This window comes from Aethina tumida, chromosome 1 (genome assembly GCF_024364675.1).
Source record: "Aethina tumida isolate Nest 87 chromosome 1, icAetTumi1.1, whole genome shotgun sequence".
NCBI classification, from domain to species: domain Eukaryota; kingdom Metazoa; phylum Arthropoda; class Insecta; order Coleoptera; family Nitidulidae; genus Aethina; species Aethina tumida.
The window spans coordinates 7,310,657-7,333,514 of record NC_065435.1 but is presented as its reverse complement, the minus strand read 5'-3'; the positions used below and the strand labels follow the sequence as shown (position 1 = coordinate 7,333,514).

Here is a 22,858-nt window from a genome sequence, read left to right as displayed (position 1 = left end):
GATAAATATTTATCATTTTAAGAACTGAATATTCTAAAATATTTATGTATAAGCCAATTTACAAGTACTTAAAAAGGCGATATATTATAAATAATTAATATTATTTGCAGCCTCTTAAATCTACATATTTAAAATGTGTTCTACAGCCTTTATTATAATTAATGTTACAATGGCATTATACATGTAGATTACGAAGGTTGCGTATAATAATATTATTATGTAGGCAGACTTTAGTAAAAGAAAAAGAAACACGTTTAACTTTCATAGAAAGGATGTATTTAAAACCAATAATTAATTAATTTTCCGGCAGGTGGATAAAATTAGTAACCCACGAAATGTAACAATCTCGCCGATTAATTTAATTGAGTCGGTGGATAGGAACATGTGGTATTGAATAATTCTGCACAAGGAAGTAATGGAACATCCAGCGAATATATTATGTGGCATATAATGATGTTATCTGGTTATTCTTCTCCGGTAGCGCATACCTTTTGTTCCTCAAGGCTAATACCATACAATTCAATCAAATTGCCGTCTCCTTTCACTTTTTAATGTTTATTTTGAGCCCAAAATTGTAAATTAGTCATATTACCTAATAAATTATTCAATGCATAGAAAAGCGGTTAGAAACTTCTCCGTTTTTAATAATTAGCAGTCTCTTATAAATCCTATTTTACATCCATTAAATAAAATATATGTGAAAAAATTCTTGGATGTAATGCAAATTCTTAATGTGCATAAATTATCGATTTAAATTTTCTTGGGACGTTGCGTATTAGCTTTCTTTGCATTATCACTTTCGTTCGCTTAGTTATTAATATTCAAATCGCTGTGAGAATTCCGTTTTGTTGTTCATTTCCCTTCTATAGTTTTCAACGCGGAATTGCGTAACTAATATTGTGATTTCACCGCGTTCCTGGTTTTACGGGCATCGATACTTCCGGTTAAATTTGAGATAACGCATCGGAATCAATATTTCTGGCCGCAATAACCATCCCGTTGTCCTGAAAATTTATACGAGAGTTAATTTTTCCCCAAAATTGTTTAATTTTTTATTAGTTTTATTGTAATTAAACTGAATTAAATTATAATTTTATGAAGGATTTGAATTTGAATAAGTAGTTATCTTCAAATAAATTTCGGTGACTAAATAATTAACTAAAAATGTTCATTTTAAATCAAATCAATCATTCAAATCAAGCAGATGTGGAAGCATTCATTTATGAATGTGAATGACTTCTATTGACCACTAGATGGCGCTTATCATCTTGAAGTACATAGTTTCCAATATTACTAACAAGATGGAGCCTTTTCAAAAAAGTGGCATGTAAATCCTGTGGTGCAAGTTAAATATAAATTAAAGAACATAAATGGAAATTATGGCCTAACCACCCCTTAAATTAAAAATAGGATTGTATGATTAGACTGCAATTTGCGTTTAATTTTAATTCAAAATTTCGATTTGGCAGACTTTCCAGTAAATTAATTTTAATTTCAAATTGCTAAAATTAAAATGAGCTAAATTATGAAGTTAATGTTAAGGTAGGTTTTCGTTTTATTGTACTATGTTAATCTGTTCACTTATATTTGTAGAAATAAATATTTATTTACCCTTAATTTCACTTACAGTTGACTCTAAACAATTAAAGGGGTAAGAAACAAGAGGTTCTTTCCAGTACATTAATTTTAATTTCCAAGTTACGGGGATAATTTAGTTGATTATTACATTTAACCGGTATTTTCCATTAATTCCATTACTACATGTATAAACAAATGTTGTATTTGATTTTAGGCTTCAATAATTTACATATTTTATATTAACTCATTTAAAAAGTATCACTGATTTTTAATTTATTATTTTAAGGTGTCATTTATCGTATAATTTTAGAGAAATTTATTATTCCATGATCATTCCACTATCAATTTATTATGACTTTCTATTATAAAAAAGCGATATAAGCAAATAAATATTGTCGTATTTTTTCTTCTTCACTGATTGATGATACTGTGTTCGTACTTTTTTCTCTCATATCTTTAATTTGATATGATTGATGATGTCATTCTTCGGGATATTTACTCCTGACAAACGTGTTTCAATGATGTTCAAAGCAGTACTTAGAAATTGAGGTTTCATAGATCACTGATAATCAAATTTTAATTAAGCCTCCCCGTTCTGATTGATCTAATTACGACAACTTCTAGCATAACATGTGCAACATCCCTCGTAGCCATACAGAATCAATAAACGCAACTTTCTCACTTTCAATGACCCAGACAGGCTTCAGGCATTTTTATTTTTTGACTTTGACCCTGCACAATTTTAATTAATGCATCGGGCAAAGCGAAATAGTAAAAACGTACAATTCGAATGCCTAATTGCGTCCGAATCAATTTGAAAACCGTGATGGCATCGCGGCGACGTAGATGAGGGTGGTGGTGGTGTTTCGTTTTTTGTAATTTCACAGGACGTCGGCATTTAGCCGAGATCTTGTTTGCGACAGTTATTCCATCGGAGGGGCCGAAATGCAATTATGTTTAATGAACAAATCGATATCTTTTGCGCAGGAAATGGAAACGTATTTCCAAGCGAAAAAAAAAAATTAATGAAAAACAGTTCCAGCATCCCCCGAATCAAAGTCCGGTTCGGCACATCGACGCAATGGACGAGGCAAAAAAATGAAATCCAATCGTGTTCGTTTAAAATACCGATCCGGAGGAATAAATATGAATGATCTACAAGAAAACTACGAGGCCGATAATAATCCAGAGAGACTATAGGGTGGAAGGCAGTTTTGCGCCACGCCTCGAGTGTTAACATATTGAACTACTGTGTTAACGCGGATTTGAGGACAATACTTTTTTCCCGCAATGTATAGACCACCGACCTTGACTGTACAAGTCAAACCGATAAGCGTACAGCGCAGATACTGACTGACTACTCGTTCCCCGCGACGGTGCCAGATGTCACGCCATCCCAGAACCGGGGATATACAGGTGTTAATCAAAATTCGTTGTCTTAGGGTTGGGTTGCCGGTTTGGAAACACTATGACAATTATCTGAACAACAACTTAGCAGAGTTTACAGTGAAGCACCTCTTTTTATCCCTAAAAAATATTTTACTTTTAAAATTATGATTTTAATTTGAAAATATTCCATTTTTATTGGAGATAATTCAATTTTATGTTGATTATCTGAACATGTTAGATGAATATTATCTTGAGTTAGTTACCCAGAAATATCTTTTTCCTTATTTACTAATGGATTTTTCATTCCAATACTTTTCATTTAAAGAAAATTTTAGTTATCTAGGAATACTAATACTAAGGTGTGAGTACAAAAATGAAAATCTGTTGATTTAAGATTATAATCGGTTCTATTGGTTCTTAACACTGTGAAATTGACCATCATATCGTAATCAGGCTTTGAACACCAGAAATATACTTAAATTTGACAAATGTCAAATATTCCAAAGAGCTCCATCAAAGAAATCTTCTCCCTTATTTACCAGTGAATATTTTATTCCAATTCTTGACATTTAAAGAAAATTTTAGTTATCCAGGAATATATATGCTAATGAGTAAGTACAAAAATGAAAATCTGTTGATTTAAGATTATAATAGAGTCTTCTATTGGTTCTTAACACTGTAAAACTGACCATCATATCGTAATCAGGCTTTGGGCCCCAGAAATGTACTTAAATTTGACAAGTGTCAAATATTCAAAAGAGCTCCATCAAAGAAATCTTCTTTCTTATTTATCAGTGAATATTTTATTCCAATTCTTGTAATTTAAAGAAAATTTTAGTTATCTAGTAATATCTATACTAATGAGTAAGTACAAAAATAAAAATCTGTTGATTTAAGATTATAATCGAGTCTTCTATTGGTTCTTAACTCTGTGAAATTGACCATCATATCATAATCAGGCTTTGAACCCCATAAATATACTTAAATTTGACAAATGTCAAATATTCCAAAGAGCTCCATCAAAGAAATCTTCTCCCTTATTTACCAGTGAATATTTTATTCCAATTCTTAACATTTAAAGAAAATTTAGTTATCCAGGAATATCTATGCTAATGAGTAAGTACAAAAATGAAAATCTGTTGATTTAAGATTATAATAGAGTCTTCTATTGGTTCTTAACACTGTAAAATTGACCATCATATCGTAATCAGGCTTTGGGCCCCAGAAATGTACTTAAATTTGACAAGTGTCAAATATTCAAAAGAGTTCCTCAAAGAAATCTTCTTCCTTATTTATCAGTGAATATTTTATTCCAATTCTTGTAATTTAAAGAAAATTTTAGTTATCTAGTAATATCTATACTAATGAGTAAGTACAAAAATAAAAATCTGTTGATTTAAGATTATAATCGAGTCTTTTATTGGTTCTTAACACTGTAAAATTGACCATCATATCGTAATCAGGCTTTGGGCCCCAGAAATGTACTTAAATTTGACAAGTGTCAAATATTCAAAAGAGTTCCTCAAAGAAATCTTCTCCCTTATTTACCAGTGAATATTTTATTCCAATTCTTAACATTTAAAGAAAATTTTAGTTATCCAGGAATATCTATGCTAATGAGTAAGTACAAAAATGAAAATCTGTTGATTTAAGATTATAATAGAGTCTTCTATTGGTTCTTAACACTGTAAAATTGACCATCATATCGTAATCAGGCTTTGGGCCCCAGAAATGTACTTAAATTTGACAAGTGTCAAATATTCAAAAGAGTTCCTCAAAGAAATCTTCTTCCTTATTTATCAGTGAATATTTTATTCCAATTCTTGTAATTTAAAGAAAATTTTAGTTATCTAGTAATATCTATACTAATGAGTAAGTACAAAAATAAAAATCTGTTGATTTAAGATTATAATCGAGTCTTCTATTGGTTCTTAACTCTGTGAAATTGACCATCATATCATAATCAGGCTTTGAACCCCATAAATATACTTAAATTTGACAAATGTCAAATATTCCAAAGAGCTCCATCAAAGAAATCTTCTCCCTTATTTACCAGTGAATATTTTATTCCAATTCTTAACATTTAAAGAAAATTTTAGTTATCCAGGAATATCTATGCTAATGAGTAAGTACAAAAATGAAAATCTGTTGATTTAAGATTATAATAGAGTCTTCTATTGGTTCTTAACACTGTAAAATTGACCATCATATCGTAATCAGGCTTTGGGCCCCAGAAATGTACTTAAATTTGACAAGTGTCAAATATTCAAAAGAGTTCCTCAAAGAAATCTTCTTCCTTATTTATCAGTGAATATTTTATTCCAATTCTTGTAATTTAAAGAAAATTTTAGTTATCTAGTAATATCTATACTAATGAGTAAGTACAAAAATAAAAATCTGTTGATTTAAGATTATAATCAAGTCTTTTATTGGTTCTTAACACTGTGAAATTGACCATCATATCGTAATCAGGCTTTGGGCCCCAGAAATGTACTTAAATTTGACAAGTGTCAAATATTCAAAAGAGTTCCTCAAAGAAATCTTCTTCCTTATTTATCAGTGAATATTTTATTCCAATTCTTGTAATTTAAAGAAAATTTTAGTTATCTAGTAATATCTATACTAATGAGTAAGTACAAAAATAAAAATCTGTTGATTTAAGAATATAATCGAGTTTTTTATTGGTTCTTAACACTGTGAAATTAACCATCATATCGTAATCAGGCTTTGAACCCCAGAAATATACTTAAATTTGACAAGTGTCAAATATTCCAAAGAGCTCCACCAAAGAAATCTTCTTCCTTATTTATCAGTGAATATTTTATTCCAATTCTTGTATTTAAAGAAAATTTTAGTTATCTGGGAATACTTATTTAATTTATGACAAATGTCAAAAATTCCAAAGAGCTCAATCAAAGAAATCTATTTACCAGTGTATATTTGATTCCAATTCTTGTCATTTAAAAAAAAAATTACTTATCTAGGAATACTTTTACTAATGTACAAAAAAGAAAATTTGTTGATTTAGAATTATAATCAGGTCTTGTAATGGTTCTTAACATTGTAGAATTGACCATCATATCATAATCAGGCTTTAAACTGTAGTTTATGACAAACGTTAAAAATTCCAAAGAACTCCTTCAAAGAAATCTTCTTTCTTATTTAGTAATGAATATTTTATTCCAATAGTTGTCATTTAAAGAAAATTTTATTTATCTAGGAATACTGATTTATGAGTACAAAAAGGAAAATCTGGTGATTTAGTATTATAATAGAGTCTTGTATTGGTTCATAATACTGCGAAATTGAACATCATTCAGTAATCGGTCTTTGAACCCCACCAATATATTTAAATTTTACGACAGGAGGAAATCCGACTTTAAACTCTTGAAATGTTCGAATATGTATTTCATTTTAGACAATTTAAATTGAGTTCTCCCTTCACTATTGCATTTACTTTATTATAATGCAATAATAATTCCTTTCTACTTTAGCAACTATGTACAGGATATTTCATAATTTCCCTGCTCCAATTTTTCACCTCTTCCTTCTACATTTTAATGATTTAGTTTGTATAAGGAATCAGTTACTAAAATTATTTTTGAATTCCCCGCCTTAAAATACACTCATTAATAAAATTATCTATAGACTAAAGAATTGTAGAAGAATGCTCAGATATCACATATTTAAGACCTAGTCAATAAAAAAAAATTGTTATACATTGCGGGAAGTTTAAAAAGTCGTAAGTACCGAATAATATTTCCTTGGTGAATTATGCGCAATTTTGGAAATGCCCCATATTAAGTGATAAGAGTAGGAAACATTGCGAAGGCGAAAAATTGCTGAATAGCGGTTCGGAGGCTTATTGGTTTCCGTAGGGGGTAAACTTGGCTACTATGGATTTTATTCCTGTTGCGCTACGGTCATGCGCCATCGACTACGTGCCGATTCCTAGTACGGGATTGGTCCGTACGTTATTGGGCTGTGCTTGGGACATCGCGCACAGTCTTGACGCAACGTAGATGACAAAGCTGCTGAACGTCTCTCACAAGAACGTAGTAGTTCAAACCGACACAAAATACTGTACCGAATCAATTTTTCGACTCCGTAATAATATGTTTAATAGAGGCGGTCTTTAATTACCTTAAAATTAGTAGCAGTGCTGCATTAGAGTACCGTATCGGTGACGTACCTTTCGTGTAGTGCACTCACTGAGCACCGAAAATGTTCTCTGGACTCACGAACCAGGTCACTTCGTGGATGGGCAATGTTAAGGGGGATCACGAAGAGAAGGTACCAACCCCCACGGAGGAAAGTAACGTGCTCCTAAGTCCCGATAAAAAAGATGCAGGAAGGTGCGTTTTTAACACAAATTCACCTAAATTGACCTAAATCTTATCGATTTTAATCCTATTTTATGGCCCGCTTACATTTCTGCAACAACATTAATTTGCTCCTTCATCACACCCCCGCATTTCCATTTCAACCACACACACTCGTACCCCTTTAAGTTATTTCTGTTCTACGTTTTGGTTTATCTTATTAGATTGTTGTTGTTGTTTGGTTGACTTTAGTTAAAATTCATCCTGTGACATAACATATTTTTTTGCAAAAGGGTGGACTAATCGAATTTAATAACCCGATTAATTGGACTGTTTACACCCGCATTGATTAATTTCACAACATGCTGTGCACTTTTACCCTTGTAGTCGGAAGGGTGTACCTTTCATACCTGCTCTATGTCACTCAAGACTTTCTACTCTGGTTGGTAAATTGGCTCTTGACCTATTACAATGTTCCTAACTCAATTTGTGACACGTTTTTTTTATTTAAAATTGACTCAGGTACTCAACAGTACTTATTGCGTCTAAAAAATCATAAAAAGCCTGATAAGCTAATTTATGCAATATGCATTGTGTATGTGAATATTGAATTTGTGTTATTTTGTTTCATTTCAACCTTGTTTAAGTTGGGATGTTGTTCCATCTGTTATCTTTCATATTTGTTTTATCAGTATTGTTGTCAAAATCAATGTTTGGGGACTAATTGCTTCCCTCTGTATGAATCATCAAAAGTATTTAGATTTGTCATAAATACACAACAAATTAATGATAATAAAATTAAATACCTTACATTAAGCAATATTAAAACTTATTGGGTAATATAAATAATCAATCTGTAAATTTTTAGATTTGTGTGACTTAAGTTTTTAAAGGGCGTTTTACTCCCATAACTGATTTGCTACATTTTTATATCTATACTAATTGTCTTAATTTCTCACAAAAACTTCTTCAGTTTATTATTTATTTTCTCTTTAAAATGTATTTATTAATAATTTATAAATTATATGCACATTTAACATGTATAATATTACTAATTTTTATGTTATGGTGATGAAATTTTAAAGATGATTTATCAAAATGGCCATCTTGGATTTCTCATCTTGTTTATAAAACTATAAGATTCTATAATTAATTTTTCAAATTGATATTCAAGTTTGCCCTACAATTTAAAAAAAAGTTGGAAGGTGATCCAGAAACACACTTTTGTATTGATTTTAAACGAAACTTGGGATGAGTAACAAACAGTAATCTAAATATGAGCTGAAATTAAAGCACCAAGAATATAACAACTAAATTAAACTTGTAATAGAAATGGTTTCATTTTTATAAAATTTCAGTACTACTTTCAATAATTCATAAAATAATAAGTATACATATTATCTTCAACATTCTTTGGAGAATATTGAGTAAGTATTCTGATAAATTCCCAAAAATTTGCAGCTTATATTGTCATTCTTCCATATTTTCTGGGATTCCCCTATTTATTCTGTCTCTTATTAATCTGTGTCCACCTTAAATAACAATTTTTAGAGAAATATATAACTATTTTCTTAAAATATCTACTCTTTAATAATTGTATCTTTGGCAAATCTTTCTTCTCAAGAAAAAAAATGGACTAGATAAATGTACCTACAAATTCTCATCCATAAATTTTATTGATAGCCCCACAAAAGCTACTGGTGATGGCAAATTAGACATCTTGTCCAACGTGAAAACCCAGATAGAATATATTGGATCTAACAGTCCAAAACTACGCAAAGGCGAAGAGAGAGGTAATAACAATAAAGCTGGCGAAGACAATTTTTGCTGTCGAAGACGCCACTTCGAATTTCTCATCTTCCTCGTAAAACTATGAGACTCTATGATTAATCTTTTCAATTTATTTTCAAGTTTGTCCTAGCATTAAAAAAAAGTTGGAAGGTGATCCAGAAACCCACTTTTGTATTGATTTTAAACGAATCTTGGGTGACTAACAAACAGTAACCTGAATAAAAGCCGAAATTAAAGTCACAAACAATATAACAATTAAATTAAAATTGTAATAGGAATGGTACTATTTTTATCAAACTTTAATACTTATATTGATGGTCTGCAAACTCTTCTATCTTTCGTAAGTCTTCTCAAGAATAAAAAATGGACTAGATTATAGTACCTATAAATTCTCATCCACTAGTAGCTCCACAAAAGCTGCTGGAGGTGGCAAATTGGACATGTTGTCTAACATGAAAACCCAGATAGAAGGTATTGGATCTAACATTCCAAAGTTACGCAAAGGTGAGGAGGGAGGCAATATCAACGAAGCAGGCCAAGACAATTTAGCTGTCGAAGACGCCACTTCGGATTTCTCATCTTCCTCATAAAACTATGTGACTTTATAATTAATTTTTTCAATTGATTTTCAAATTTGTCCTAGAATTAAAAAAAAAGTTGGAAGGTGATCCAGAAACCCAATTTTTTATTGATTTTACACAAATGGGATGAGTAACAAACAGTAATTTGAATAAGAACTGGAATTAAAGTCACAAACAATTAAACTAAAATTGTACTAGTAATTGTTTCGTTTTCAACAAATATCAGTACTTCACTACTAATGGTATGCAAGCTCTTCTATCTTTCCCAAATCTTTCTTCTCAATATTAAAGAATGAACTAGATAATTGTGCCTATAAATTTTCATCCATAAATTTTATTAATAGCCCCACAAAAGCAGCTGGAGGTGGCAAACTAGACATGTTGTCCAACGTGAAAACCCAGATAGAAGGTATAGGCGGCTGGCTTGGATCTAGCATTCCGAAGTTACGCAAAGGCGAGGAGGGAGGTAATATCAACGAAGCGGGCGAAGACAATTTAGCTGTCGAAGACGCCACTTTGGCATCGGCGGAATCCGTAAAAGGTTCCCCGATGCAAAAAGACGACGACGACAATTCAAGGTAAGGCGCACAAACATAGCGATATTGTCCAACAAAACTTAATATAGGAATTATAGTGCTACCGGAGGTGCAGATTCTGGTCCACAGTCCGCCGCCGAATCACCAACCGAAGAGAAAGAAGGTCAATTCGGAAATGGTACGTGTTGAATGTAAACCGCTCGATGGATGTGCTAACCTACCCTAACTTGTACCAAAGACTTTCGAATTTTATCATTGTCATAACTTGTGAATGTTTTCATCTGAATGTATCACCATTTCATTTGGGTTGAAATTCGAAATTCATTTGATGCTGGACTGAAGATGTGACCTTAGCCAATTGAATGTGGATGTCAGTGTCATAGGTGGTTCAAACTTGCTGTTGTGCGCAAACTAACCCAGTTTTTTGTATTACAGTACAAAGTAAAGCCTTGGCTGGTGCAAAGTCCTTCGGAAATTTCCTCTACTCCGCTGTTAACAAGGCCGGCAAAACCGTTAGTGAAGCTAGTGCTAAGATCAAAGAAACTGTAGAAAAGAATGTAAGTCTTCAAGCTCTTTCTCTTCCCCGGGAGCTCAGTTCTATAATTTGTGCCCCCAACTTCATTCATTAGCAAACCACTGACGGGCGTTTCCTTTCCAGAGTATTTTAGGTGAGTTCAACAAAGAGCAGGAGGCGTTCATGAAGGGCCAGGCCAACAACAGCGCCACCGCCGTACCCCCATGGTCCGGCTGCTCGAACGAAGAGGCCCTGAAGGATGAGTGCTTGAGCTTATCAACTGACAAAAGGAATTTCGTTAGGAGCCCGCCAGCTGGCGTAGATTTCCAGTTCGACTATGAAGTGTCTTATCCAGTTGCAATGGCCATAATGGAACAAGATCCTAACTTGGAGAAAATGCGCTACGAACTTGTGCCTAAAGTGTAAGTGTTTAGAATCATTTTTAGCGTTTTTTATTGATTGGCTTTTGCAGAATAACTGAAGAAAACTTTTGGAGGAATTACTTCTACCGTGTAAGCCTAATTTGTCAAGCAAATGAATTGTCCTTCATGTCCAGGGAAGGTGACAGCCATTCGGCAACAGAAACTGTGACATCAGATCAACCCTTAGGTAAATATTAATTGTTAGTGTTCAAAGGAAATATTATTTAACTAGTAGGTGCGATAGTTATTCTATTTTTACCTCTAGTAGATAAAATACTTGACCTCTTTTAAAATTTATTATTTCCATTCATATTATTTTAACAAGGAGTTCTTATTTTTTTGTTTTTTTGATTTTGTTAAAGTAGATAGTGCAAGTAAAGATACGCATGAGTTTGTATCTGATACCTTACAAGCGACCACTGAAGATTTAGTTGAGGTACAAGAAGGGATGAAAAAATTAGCCATGGGATCCAAGACGAAAGGTACGACGATAGAATTAACAAAAAATTGCGAATTTAGCTTTAAATTAGTACTTGCGTGCAGATAATAAGATGGAGGGGGAAAAATTAGACGTCCACTCACTATCTACTCTTTCTAACAGCAAATTGGTTAGTTGTTTCGCAATTGGTTGTTACGAAAGCCGCTTTATTTCTGCTTATTAGCGTTTAAGCATGAACGATACTTTAACGAATTAACCAAAGCAAGGTTAGAGGTTAGTTTCCTGTTTGGTTTTGCTGCAGCTTAAGAAGAAGATGTCATGTTCCATCTTCGCTTCCTCCTTTATTCTCCTATCCTATTCTAATTAGTTTTTAATTGAACTTCGTACCGTCTCCTTTATGTGGACCTCACTTTTAGTTTAGTTAGTTTTTAATCACTAAATTAACCGACTAAACCTAGTCCCGTTTTATATTATTATTTTGTTTTGTTTTTTGTTATTTGAGATGCTTCACACCACACAAATCGACACGTATAGACAGTATTAATAATAATTAATAAAAAAGTCTCTGTTGTTTGTAAGTCTACTGTTTTCCAAAAGTTCGTCGAATGCATCAAAGGGTCAAACCATGTTGAAGGATGAAAATATCAATAATATTATTGGAATGCATATTCTCAAAGTGATGAGATACTTGTAAATGGTGCCTTTGTAATTCTTTGTAAGTTTCCTTTCCAAAACGTTTTTTCTATCCTACAGAGAACAAAAACAAAAAATATATATATATTAGATAAAATTGATTCCCGATGCATTTGAGTTAGTGGCAGTAGACAAAGATTTATTATTATGCATTAGGATCAGTTATATTATTAACAGACAACACATTAGAGTTAGTTATGCTCTATAAAATGTGTTGATATTACAAGTGACATGTTAAACAGATGACTGGCCCTTGAGTAATTTTTGCTGACAACAATTTTTCCATTGTATATGTAGTATAATTTTAGCAACATACTTTTAAGTAATATATATATGTATATTATCGTCTTCCTAAAATTAAAACAAGGGTGCAGTTTGAATGCTTACCAAAAAGACAATACGATGGATTGGTGGGAGAGTTATTTAAAAAAAAAAAAATGTTAGTGTGTATAATACGAAAATTTTCAAAATTCGAAATCAACAATCGGTTTAGTTTAGATTTTCCATAACGTGCTAAACTGCAAAATCAAAACGACAGGCACCACACAATTGTGACTACAGCGATTGTTCATGATAAATTTTGAGGGTTATTCTGTTGAGGTGTGGACCCCGCCAAATGCTCAGATTTCCTCATTTCTTCACTTTGACATTTGAGACAAACAGGAAACTAAGCTTCTGAGCATCTGGTTCCTTGCTCAAATACATTGATATATTTTTGTTTGTTTTTATTTTATTATTATTTTTATTTTACGCCTATCCTTATCCCTGATATTGTTTCCATAGAAGAAGATTGGGAGCGAGAATTAGAAGCTGAACTACAAGATTACGAACTAGTTGGCGACCAGAAAACAGGAAATCCGAAAAACGATAACTGGGAACAAGAGATAGAGGAAATACTTCAAGAAGAGACGGACCTCAAATAAGGTCCGTCCATCCAACGGCTCTATGTACTTAACTGATATTGACTGATATTACATTCCAAATTAAATTTGATTGTAATTATGGTTCTAGTCATATTTTATACTATGGTCTAAGTTTGACGAAGTATTTGGTAAAACATTTATGAATTACTACTTTAGGATAGTTTTATTTTCTTTGCATTTGATTCATTTGAACAATATGAACGAGAACTCGAGAAAATGAAACAGCCTAATTTTAATCCTAATTATTACGCACATTAAAACTGCGACCTTAAATTAATTTAACCCTAATTTCTTTATATGTACTAATTGGATACCAAAGGCTATAATCATTTCTATGTATGTCTAACATTCCCTTTTCTAGTGTTATCTAAATAAAATATTTTGGGTCCTCACCTATGTGTCTATATGTCTCTAAATAAAGTAAAATTATCACATAATATTAAATACATTTGCTCTTAGATAAGTTGTTAAAGTCTCTTCTTTCTATAGTACCTTTTGTAAATATTTCATTATTGTTGTGTTCCACTATGTTCCAGTTTAGTTATCTCGCCGATTTTGAGGAATTTTAATGTTGTTGTACAAACTCATATATGTGTACAGTTCATGTCACTGTACAATATAAACAAAAATAGTGACGGTTAATTTTAAATGTCAAAATCGGAATTAACATATTTAGCATTGATTTCCAATCACCACTTAATGTTTTATCTTTTTTGTATATATTCAAAATATATGTAATTATTTGAAAAATGTAATATATATACATAAAATATTTTATTGCTGTTATATTTTATTGTGTTACCGGTGACGACCTAGTCAATTATACTACTCACAATACATATCCTCATTGCGATATTTCACACACAGAAGTTCATACTCAAAATACTCGTGCAACCTCTCAGTTTAATATTAAGGTTTAAGAGATGGATGTAAAGAGAAAGGCTTCTCCCAACTGGGTCGTTACTGTTTGTTGCATTACTTTCAGATAATTAGTATTTATAGCATTCTAGAATATAGCTTTTGTGTGTTAAGCATGTTTAGCTTGTATTCTAATTGTTATATACAGTTGTTAAATAAATGTAGCAAATGTGCCCACAATTATTGTCTATTGATATTCTCCTACAACCTTTTAGAAGCAAAATTTGCCAGTAACAAAAATGTAGAAGCTTCATTTGGCACATTTTTGGTCAATCACAATATTAAATCATCAGTCAACTTAATTAATAGTTTGCTAAACACTTAATAAAGTTAATGTAAGATAAGCAAGTATGAACCATTTAAGCATCTAACATCAAAATTAAAGGGATATGTATCTAATTTCTTAGTACTCTATTTTACAAAAGCAACATTTCTGATTAAACTGGTACTTCTGTGCGAATGTCAATGATTACTTGAAATTTTGATATGAGCATTGGGATTTCTAGAGTTATTCACTTCATGAGCAGATTTCAGCAAGTCTGTTTTAGAAGTGCCTACTTTCTTGCTTGTAGGACCAAAATCGCCCTCTCTTCTCATACTGGTACTTCTGCCTCTCATCATAGAAACTTCGCCACCTGTCCTAATCCTTCCCAAAGAGGTTAAAACACCAATCTGGTTACATTCCATCATTAAACTCAATCTGCTGTCCAGTTTCTCAAAACTACACATGGTGCCAACGTCTCTTGTCTTTGGTCCATCTATTAGGTTTTCAGCTTCACCGTTTTCAGCAAATAACTATATTAAACGAAAATACAAAATTGAGTCTTAACATACCTAAAGCAGATTCGTCTTTATCCCCATTGATCTCAATCTGTTACAACCAAAGACAATAGATTAAAGCGTAAACGATGCCTGAGGAACAGGCAGCTGCAGCGGAAGCTCTGCCTGATTCCAAACTTGACAATAATGTGACCACCAAAGAAACTACCAGTTCCTCTGCCAATACTAAAATGAGCCATTCCTATAACACCTACAAGAGTAGCCAGGAGACTTTGATGCAAGGAGACTGCACCCACTTAAGATGAACGAATAAACTTTCATAACTATGTTGACGTGGCCAATTTATTTAGTAATATATTCTGTGCCATACAAAAACGGCAAACTACTAATGGTGCCAACTGTAACAGTGATACCCAAGAGAATATTCGGTACTCTCAGTCCTTTAGATCAAAGAACTTTCGATGAAGCTCCACAAGTTTCCAAGGATAAACAAGAAGAAAATAAAGGCTACCAAGTGAGGCATCTTGAATATGTTGAACAAATCTCTAAATATATTTTCTACAAGTAATATATCAGAGGCATCAAATATACCACTATGGAAGACATTATATATCTTTTTAGTAACAAAATTTGCCAATAATAAAGATGTACAAACTTCATTTGACATATTTTTGATTAATCATAATATAAATAAAAATCAAATCATCAACCAAGTTAATAGTAAAAGAAAATAGTTTGCCAGACATTTAACATACAATAGAAGATAAGCAAGGATTAAGCATTTAAGCACCTAACATCAAAAATAATTAAAGGAATTTGTGCCTAACTTCCTAGTATTCTGATTTTCGGAAGGAACGACTCGGATTAAATAATCATAAACCAAAATTCAACTTCTTTATTCACTATGTGTTATTATATGAGAACCTAAAGTCTAATAATTCAATGAGATGAGTATACAGGCGATAAAGTGATACATTGAGTAAATACTAGGGGCCTTGTTTATCATCTTTTTCAGCATTTTGTTTATGCTTAATTTCATCGTATACAATTTCGTCTTTCTCGTTCAATACATTCGCAGTGTCTTTTTCGTTTATTAAACTGGCACTTCTGTGAGAAAGTTTCGGTGTGCTAAATGCTGCGTTCAACTAAAAAACAATAAATTAATTTGTTTTAACATTCACAAATAGTAAAAGTTTTTACTTTGTCGCTGTTGCTAGTTCCATTAACTTTATTTAAATGATTACTTGAAATTTTGATATGGGGATTGGAATTTCTAGAATTATTCACTTCAAGAGCAGATTTCAGCAAGTCTGTCTTGGATGTGCTTCCTTTCTTGCTTGTAGGGCCAAAATCGCTCTCTCTTCTCATACTGATGCTTCTGCCTCTCATCATGGAAACTCCGTCACCTGTCCTAACTCTTCCCAAAGATGTTAAAGAACCAATCTGGTTATATTCCACCATTAAACTCAATCTGCTGTCCAGTTTCTCAAAACTACACATGGTGCCAACGTCTCTTGTCTTCGGTTCATCAGTTAGTTTTTCGGCTTCTCCATTTTCTACAAATAAATATATTAAACGAAAATACAAAATTGATTCTTGACATACCTAAAGCAGATTCGTCTTTTTCGCCATTGATCTCAATCTGTTTCAACCAAAGACAGTAGATTAAAGCGTAAGCGATGCCGGAGGAACAGGCAACGAATGCCATAAGTCGGAAGCTCTGTCTGATTCCAAACTTGCCAATAATGTGACCGCCAAAGAAACTACCAGTTCCTCTGCCAATACTAAAATGTGCCATTCCTATAACACCTATAAGAGTGGCTAGGAGACTTTTTGGTGCAAGGACTGCACAGTAGGTCGCCGCTGCTACCCACATAAGATGAACGGATAAACTTTCCATTGCCTCGAACGGAAAACACCACCAGGCACTCCTGAAGACACAAGCAGTTGAAATTAAATTTTATATTATATGTTTATTGAATTCTTACTCTATAACGGAGTAACCAGCAAGTCTGGCAGCATGCGCAAAGAAGGCAATGATTATTATGTTGACGTGGCCAATTTCTTTAGTGATATTTTCTGCGCCATACAAAAATGGCAAACTACTGATAGTACCAACTGTAACAGTGATACCTAAGAGAATATTCGGGGCTCCCAGTTCTTTAAGATAGAAGAAGAGGTAGCTCTCGATGAAGCCCCACAAGTTTCCTAGGATGAACAAGAAGAAAATGAAGGCTACCAAGTGAGGCATCTTGAATATGTTGAACAAATCTCTAAATATATTATCTGCGGGTAACTTGGACCCCAAAGGCATCAAATATACCGCTATGGAGGACATTATTAACAACACATCGAACGTGTAAAATGCGTAAGAATAATCAGTGTGACCTAAGCGGTCCGAGTTCCAATCAATCAAGGCCCCCGTTACAGGAGAAAATATAGCCATGCCCAAGCTGGAGAACAACCGTTCCTTGCCGAAGTCGCCTCCATATTTCTCAATCATAGTCAAAGCTATGGGATCCATGATGGTGACTCCAGCCGTCAACATAACAGTAGCTACAAATCTCAGTCCAAAATAGAGCCAAAACGTTTGCTCCGTGGCCTTTACGTAACTAGGTGGACATCTTTCGGGACCTCCGGATCGAAATTCGCACCGCTGCACTATGCAATCCAGGGAGTTCTTTGTCAGTTGCTTTTTGGTGTGATCGTTGCTCTCGTCCACCAGGCCGCCGCATCGCAGATCTTGCGCGATTAATTCCTCGAAGTCGACGCCGAATTTTCTCAGCATCTTTTCGGGGAATCGCTTCTGGATGTCCATCGTTTCGTCGTCGTCGTCCGTCTCCATTTCAATACCCAGTTGTTCTATGGGATCGCCTAGGTTGGGGTGCATATCCAACGTGAAATTCCTTTGGGAACAGATACAATATTTTAATTTCCAAGTGTATTTTGATTCATTAGTTTATCAAGATTTTATTAAAAGCTTCTTCGATCTTTTCAGTAGCCGTTACTCACAAACATTCTATATAATAAGAAACCTTTTATACAACAGAACAGTAATTCAATTTCTAAGTGTATTTTGATTTATTTCTTGGTCAAATGATTTTATTAAGATATTTATCAAAAGCTTTTTTGATTTTTTCAGTAGTCAGTACTTAGAAACATTCTTATACAATAAAAAGCTTCTTTATACAGTAGATCAGTAATTCAATTTTCAAGTATATTTTGATTTATCTCTTTGTCAAATGATTTTATCAAGATATTTACTAAAAGCTTCTTTGATCTTTTCAGTAGTCATTACTCACAAACATTCTTATGTAATAAAAAACTTTTTATATAACAGATCAGTAATTCAATTTTCAAGTGTATTTTGATTTATTACTTTGTCAAATGATTTTATCAAAATATTTACTAAAAGCTTCTTTGATCTTTTCAGTTCTCATTACTCAGAAACATTCTTATACAATAAAAAGCTTTTTATACAACAGATCAGTAATTCAATTTTCAAGTGTATTTTGATTTATTACTTTGTCAAATGATTTTATCAAGATATTTACTAAAAGCTTTTTTGTCTTTTTCAGTAGTCATACTCAGAAACATTCTTATACAACAAAAAGCTTTTTATACAACAGATCAGTAATTCAATTTTCAAGTGTATTTTGATTTATTTCTTTGCCAAATAATTTTATCAAGATATTTACTAAAAGCTTTTTTGTCTTTTTCAGTAGTCATACTCAGAAACATTCTTATACAATAAAAAGCTTTTTATACAACAGATCAGTAATTCAATTTTCAAGTGTATTTTGATTTATTTCTTTGCCAAATAATTTTATCAAGATATTTACTAAAAGCTTTTTGTCTTTTTCAGTAATCATTACTCAGAAACATTCTTATATAATAAAAAGCTTTTTATACAACAGATCAGTAATTCAATTTTCAAGTGTATTTTGATTTATTACTTTGTCAAATGATTTTATCAAGATATTTACTAAAAGCTTTTTTGTCTTTTTCAGTAGTCATACTCAGAAACATTCTTATACAACAAAAAGCTTTTTATACAACAGATCAGTAATTCAATTTTCAAGTGTATTTTGATTTATTTCTTTGCCAAATAATTTTATCAAGATATTTACTAAAAGCTTTTTTGTCTTTTTCAGTAGTCATACTCAGAAACATTCTTATACAATAAAAAGCTTTTTATACAACAGATCAGTAATTCAATTTTCAAGTGTATTTTGATTTATTTCTTTGCCAAATAATTTTATCAAGATATTTACTAAAAGCTTTTTGTCTTTTTCAGTAATCATTACTCAGAAACATTCTTATATAATAAAAAGCTTTTTATACAACAGATCAGTAATTCAATTTTCAAGTGTATTTTGATTTATTTCTTTGTCAAATGATTTTATCAAGATATTTACTAAAAGCTTTTTTGTTTTTTTCAGTAGTCATTACTCAGAAACATTCTTATATAATAAAAAGCTTTTTATACAAGAGATCAGTAATTCAATTTTCAAGTGTATTTTGATTTTTTCAGTAGTCATTACTCAGAAACATTCTTATACAATAAAAAGCTTTTTATACAAGAGATCAGTAATTCAATTTTCAAGTGTATTTTGATTTATTTCTTTGTCAAATGATTTTATCAAGATATTTACTAAAAGCTTTTTTGTCTTTTTCAGTAGACAGTTTTCAAGTGTATTTTGATTTATTACTTTGTGATATAATTTTATTAAGATATTCACTAAAAGCTTTTTTGTTTTTTTCAGTAGTTATTACTCAGAAACATTCTTATACAATAAAAAGCTGTATATACAAGAGATCAGTATTTCAATTTCCAAGTCTATTTCGATTTATTACTTTTTCATGTAAATATATCAAAATATTTACCATAAGCTTTTTTAATTTTTTCAGTAGTCATTACTCTCAAACAAACTCTTATACTATAAGAAGCTTTTACGAAACATTATTAATATTAATTATGTATGTACGTCTAGAGTTGCTCTATCTTGTTCCATATAGTACCTAACTAGCTAGTAGAAATAAAACTTTTGTCATGTGATAAATGACAATGATTTAAATTATTTGTTTTTTACTACTAAATTTTGGTTAATAAATTTTTTATCCTGTCACATTATTCCTGTGTTCTTATTAGTGTAAACTATTGGGCAATATTTTTTAATTAAATCTTAAAGAATCTTATTAATCAGTGTGTACATTAGGTGACGATTATTTAAACAGTTGTCTTACGTTACTAAAGTAATCCGGTTTACTTAAGAAAAATAATCAATCTAATCTTAAAAATGTAAACAATATGACGCTTATTTAATTTGCCGCTTATGTTGTTAAACATCGCAATTGTCCACCCCGTAAACTAGACACCTACCTCGCACCATTTTTGCCCAAATGAAATGACAGATCGTCCTCGGTGCCAGGATTGATTTGGCTCACGTTCTTCGGTTTCTTATTCTTTATCAGACAATAATCCTCGCACATGTCCAAAACCAAATCCAATTCCTCCTCGTCCGGACATTCCCTGCTGGGACAGGGACTCCACCAAATGTCAACCTTCAATTTTTTGGGATGGGTTATGATGTAGCCGTTCGGCACCACACCTGGCAACTCTTTCTGCGGCAGAAACAGCAGCGAGTGATGAAGAACGGCCGTAAGGATGAAGGAGACAATGACCACCGGTTTGTACTGTCCAAATTTATCTACGAGATAACCCGTTAAAGGTGGTGCTAAGAAAGTCGTGAACGGTAGCGATAAGTATATCAATGCAATTTGCTCCATGCTCAGTCCTATGCTTTGCATGTGAATTGTTAAATATGGTACCAACGAAGACGTAGCTGAAAACAATTTGTTTAAGTGCCTGAACGTTTAATTTAGTTATAAAAAGTGCCATACCTCCATAGAACATAAAGAGAGTAAGTTTAAGCATTATCAAGTTAGGGTTAATGTGGCATTTGCCCCTTTTTTTCGTCCCACGCTCCTCTTTGGATACATCGTTCCCTATTTCTGTAGCGGCCTCCTCTCCCATATTTTTCCACACTCTAACACCGAGCACAGACTTAAAACTGATAATAAATTAATTAATTCTAGTATTGTTAATTTCTATTTGTTAAGAATATAAGATAATGTCATAAACATTTCATTTTGTATTTATATAGATTTAACATTGGAAATGCTAACACTACAGTTTAGCATTGTTTTATTTAGTTTTACGTTACATTTACATTTTTTAATAAATCTTGTGAACTAACTACAGTTATTAAGATGGTTTAAATATATTTATGCTGTTGTGCAATTGGACTATATATAGCCATAAATTATTTACTTACACGTTTTCTTGTTATGTCTCTTATCAACTGTTGACGAAGAAGCACAATAATATTTCTTTGTTGTAAATAGGTATTAATTTTAAATGTTATAGACATATATTAATTGCTGTTTCAGTAATTTTTATATACAATACAATGTATATAGTATAATTATTTGACTGGAATATTACCACCAGGCAAAGGGTATGTGATAGAGATAAGGCACACAAATTTGTTTAATTTTAAAAATGCCTCAAACTTTACACTAGTTTATATTAAAATCAGAAAAAACATTTGATTAAGGGGATCATCATTATGCATTTGTTCCATATAATCCGATGAATAAGACTGACATTTTATTTTAACGTATGATTTAACTTAAGTAAAATTTTATTGTGTGACGTGTTCCATTCATGGTTTTTAGGAAAGATAAAGTAGATTTTTGGAGTGTTTATGTGGCAAATTTTGACGTTCATTTGGGAGAGGAGGATAAATCTTGGGCACTACATTTCGTAACTAAATCAGGTATTAAACATTTACGTCATTAGACCACGGCAAAGAAGACGGTGTCTGAAATTTGAGGTACCAATGTTTGGAAGAAAACCACAAAATCACTGTAAATGTCAATAGGCACAAATTGACATGTTCTATAATAATTTAAATTTAGCAATTCTGAAAAAATACCCATTCCATCCTTCAGCAGGACTGATGATGAGAAAGACACAGTGACTTATTCCTCGATATTTTGATCACCAGAAACAGAACGGAGTGTTTTAATTATTTGCAGTTAAATTAAAAGTAAAATAATCTATTTTTAATGGTATTTATTTTTGTTGTTTTTTTCTACAGCAGTTAGAACCAATAGAAATAAATAGTAGTCATGTGAAAGTACACACATAAGTTAAAAAAATAAAACGTTAAATATAGCCTATCTCAAAATCTAGATCTGGTAGATGAGATCTAACGTCTATTTTGGATTCTGCACCCAAAAATTACCTAGAAACAGTTGAAAAATAGTTGGCATAAAAATGGCTGTTGGTGTATGCAATTAGTGGATGAATTAAGGGTTACTGAAAATTAGGTAAATAGAAACAATTGCTAATATAATTCAAACCTTCCAGATTACAAAAAAAAATAAATTTTTAATAATTAGTTTTTATTTATTTCAACATATCTTGTATAATGTAATATTTTAGGACATAATAAAAAACTAGAAATGTTATTTAACGACCTGTAGAAGTTTCAAAAAATACCATATATAAATAAAAACAAATTCTTCAGGTAAAAATATAGTCTTCAAAATATATTTTTAAAATTTATTTTAATTTAAAATAAATAATAAATTAAGAAATTGGGTTAATGATAAAATTGTTAACTAACAAAATTCAATTAAATTATCTCAAAAATATAAGTATATATAATATATTATATTTTAAATATAATAAAAATACAAAAATTTGTCGAAATTATTTATAAAGATATAAGATTTTAGTTAATTATATATAATATATATATATAAAATTATCACAAAAAGCTTTTAACAAATTACAAATTTATTTATTTATATTACTTAACTGTATATAAAATATTTCATTAATACTAAAATAATTATTATTTTAGAAAATTATTTAAATTTAAGGATATCTAATATATAT

General features: G+C 31.5%; 2 protein-coding genes across 8 annotated transcripts; one reads left to right on the top strand and one right to left on the bottom strand.

The window, feature by feature from the left end:
• Positions 1 to 6,987: 6,987 nt before the first annotated feature.
• LOC109608375 (synapse-associated protein of 47 kDa) lies at positions 6,988 to 14,286 on the top strand. Of its 7 annotated transcripts, none has more exons than XM_049969494.1 (8): positions 6,988 to 7,322; positions 10,006 to 10,239; positions 10,287 to 10,375; positions 10,633 to 10,754; positions 10,856 to 11,133; positions 11,184 to 11,320; positions 11,496 to 11,615; positions 11,874 to 12,987. In XM_049969494.1, exons 1-8 carry the CDS (start codon positions 7,192 to 7,194, stop codon positions 11,876 to 11,878), a joined length of 1,116 nt encoding a protein of 371 aa, XP_049825451.1. In that variant the 5' UTR covers positions 6,988 to 7,191; the 3' UTR covers positions 11,879 to 12,987. The 7 variants fall into 7 exon arrangements, with proteins under 7 accessions (XP_049825451.1, XP_049825446.1, XP_019880362.1 ...); XM_020024800.2 differs by lacking the exon at positions 11,874 to 12,987 and adding an exon at positions 13,049 to 14,286 and having other exon boundaries at positions 6,990 to 7,322; positions 11,499 to 11,615; XM_020024799.2 differs by lacking the exon at positions 11,874 to 12,987 and adding an exon at positions 13,049 to 14,286 and having other exon boundaries at positions 6,990 to 7,322.
• Positions 14,287 to 15,766: 1,480 nt separating this feature from the next.
• LOC109608343 (uncharacterized) lies at positions 15,767 to 21,099 on the bottom strand. Its single transcript, XM_049961266.1, has 6 exons — positions 20,791 to 21,099; positions 20,270 to 20,732; positions 16,875 to 17,792; positions 16,492 to 16,817; positions 16,087 to 16,442; positions 15,767 to 16,031 (listed from the first exon to the last, which is right to left on the bottom strand). The coding sequence occupies exons 1-6, from the start codon at positions 20,921 to 20,923 to the stop codon at positions 15,873 to 15,875; spliced, it is 2,355 nt and encodes a 784-aa protein (XP_049817223.1). The 5' UTR covers positions 20,924 to 21,099; the 3' UTR covers positions 15,767 to 15,872.
• Positions 21,100 to 22,858: the final 1,759 nt, after the last annotated feature.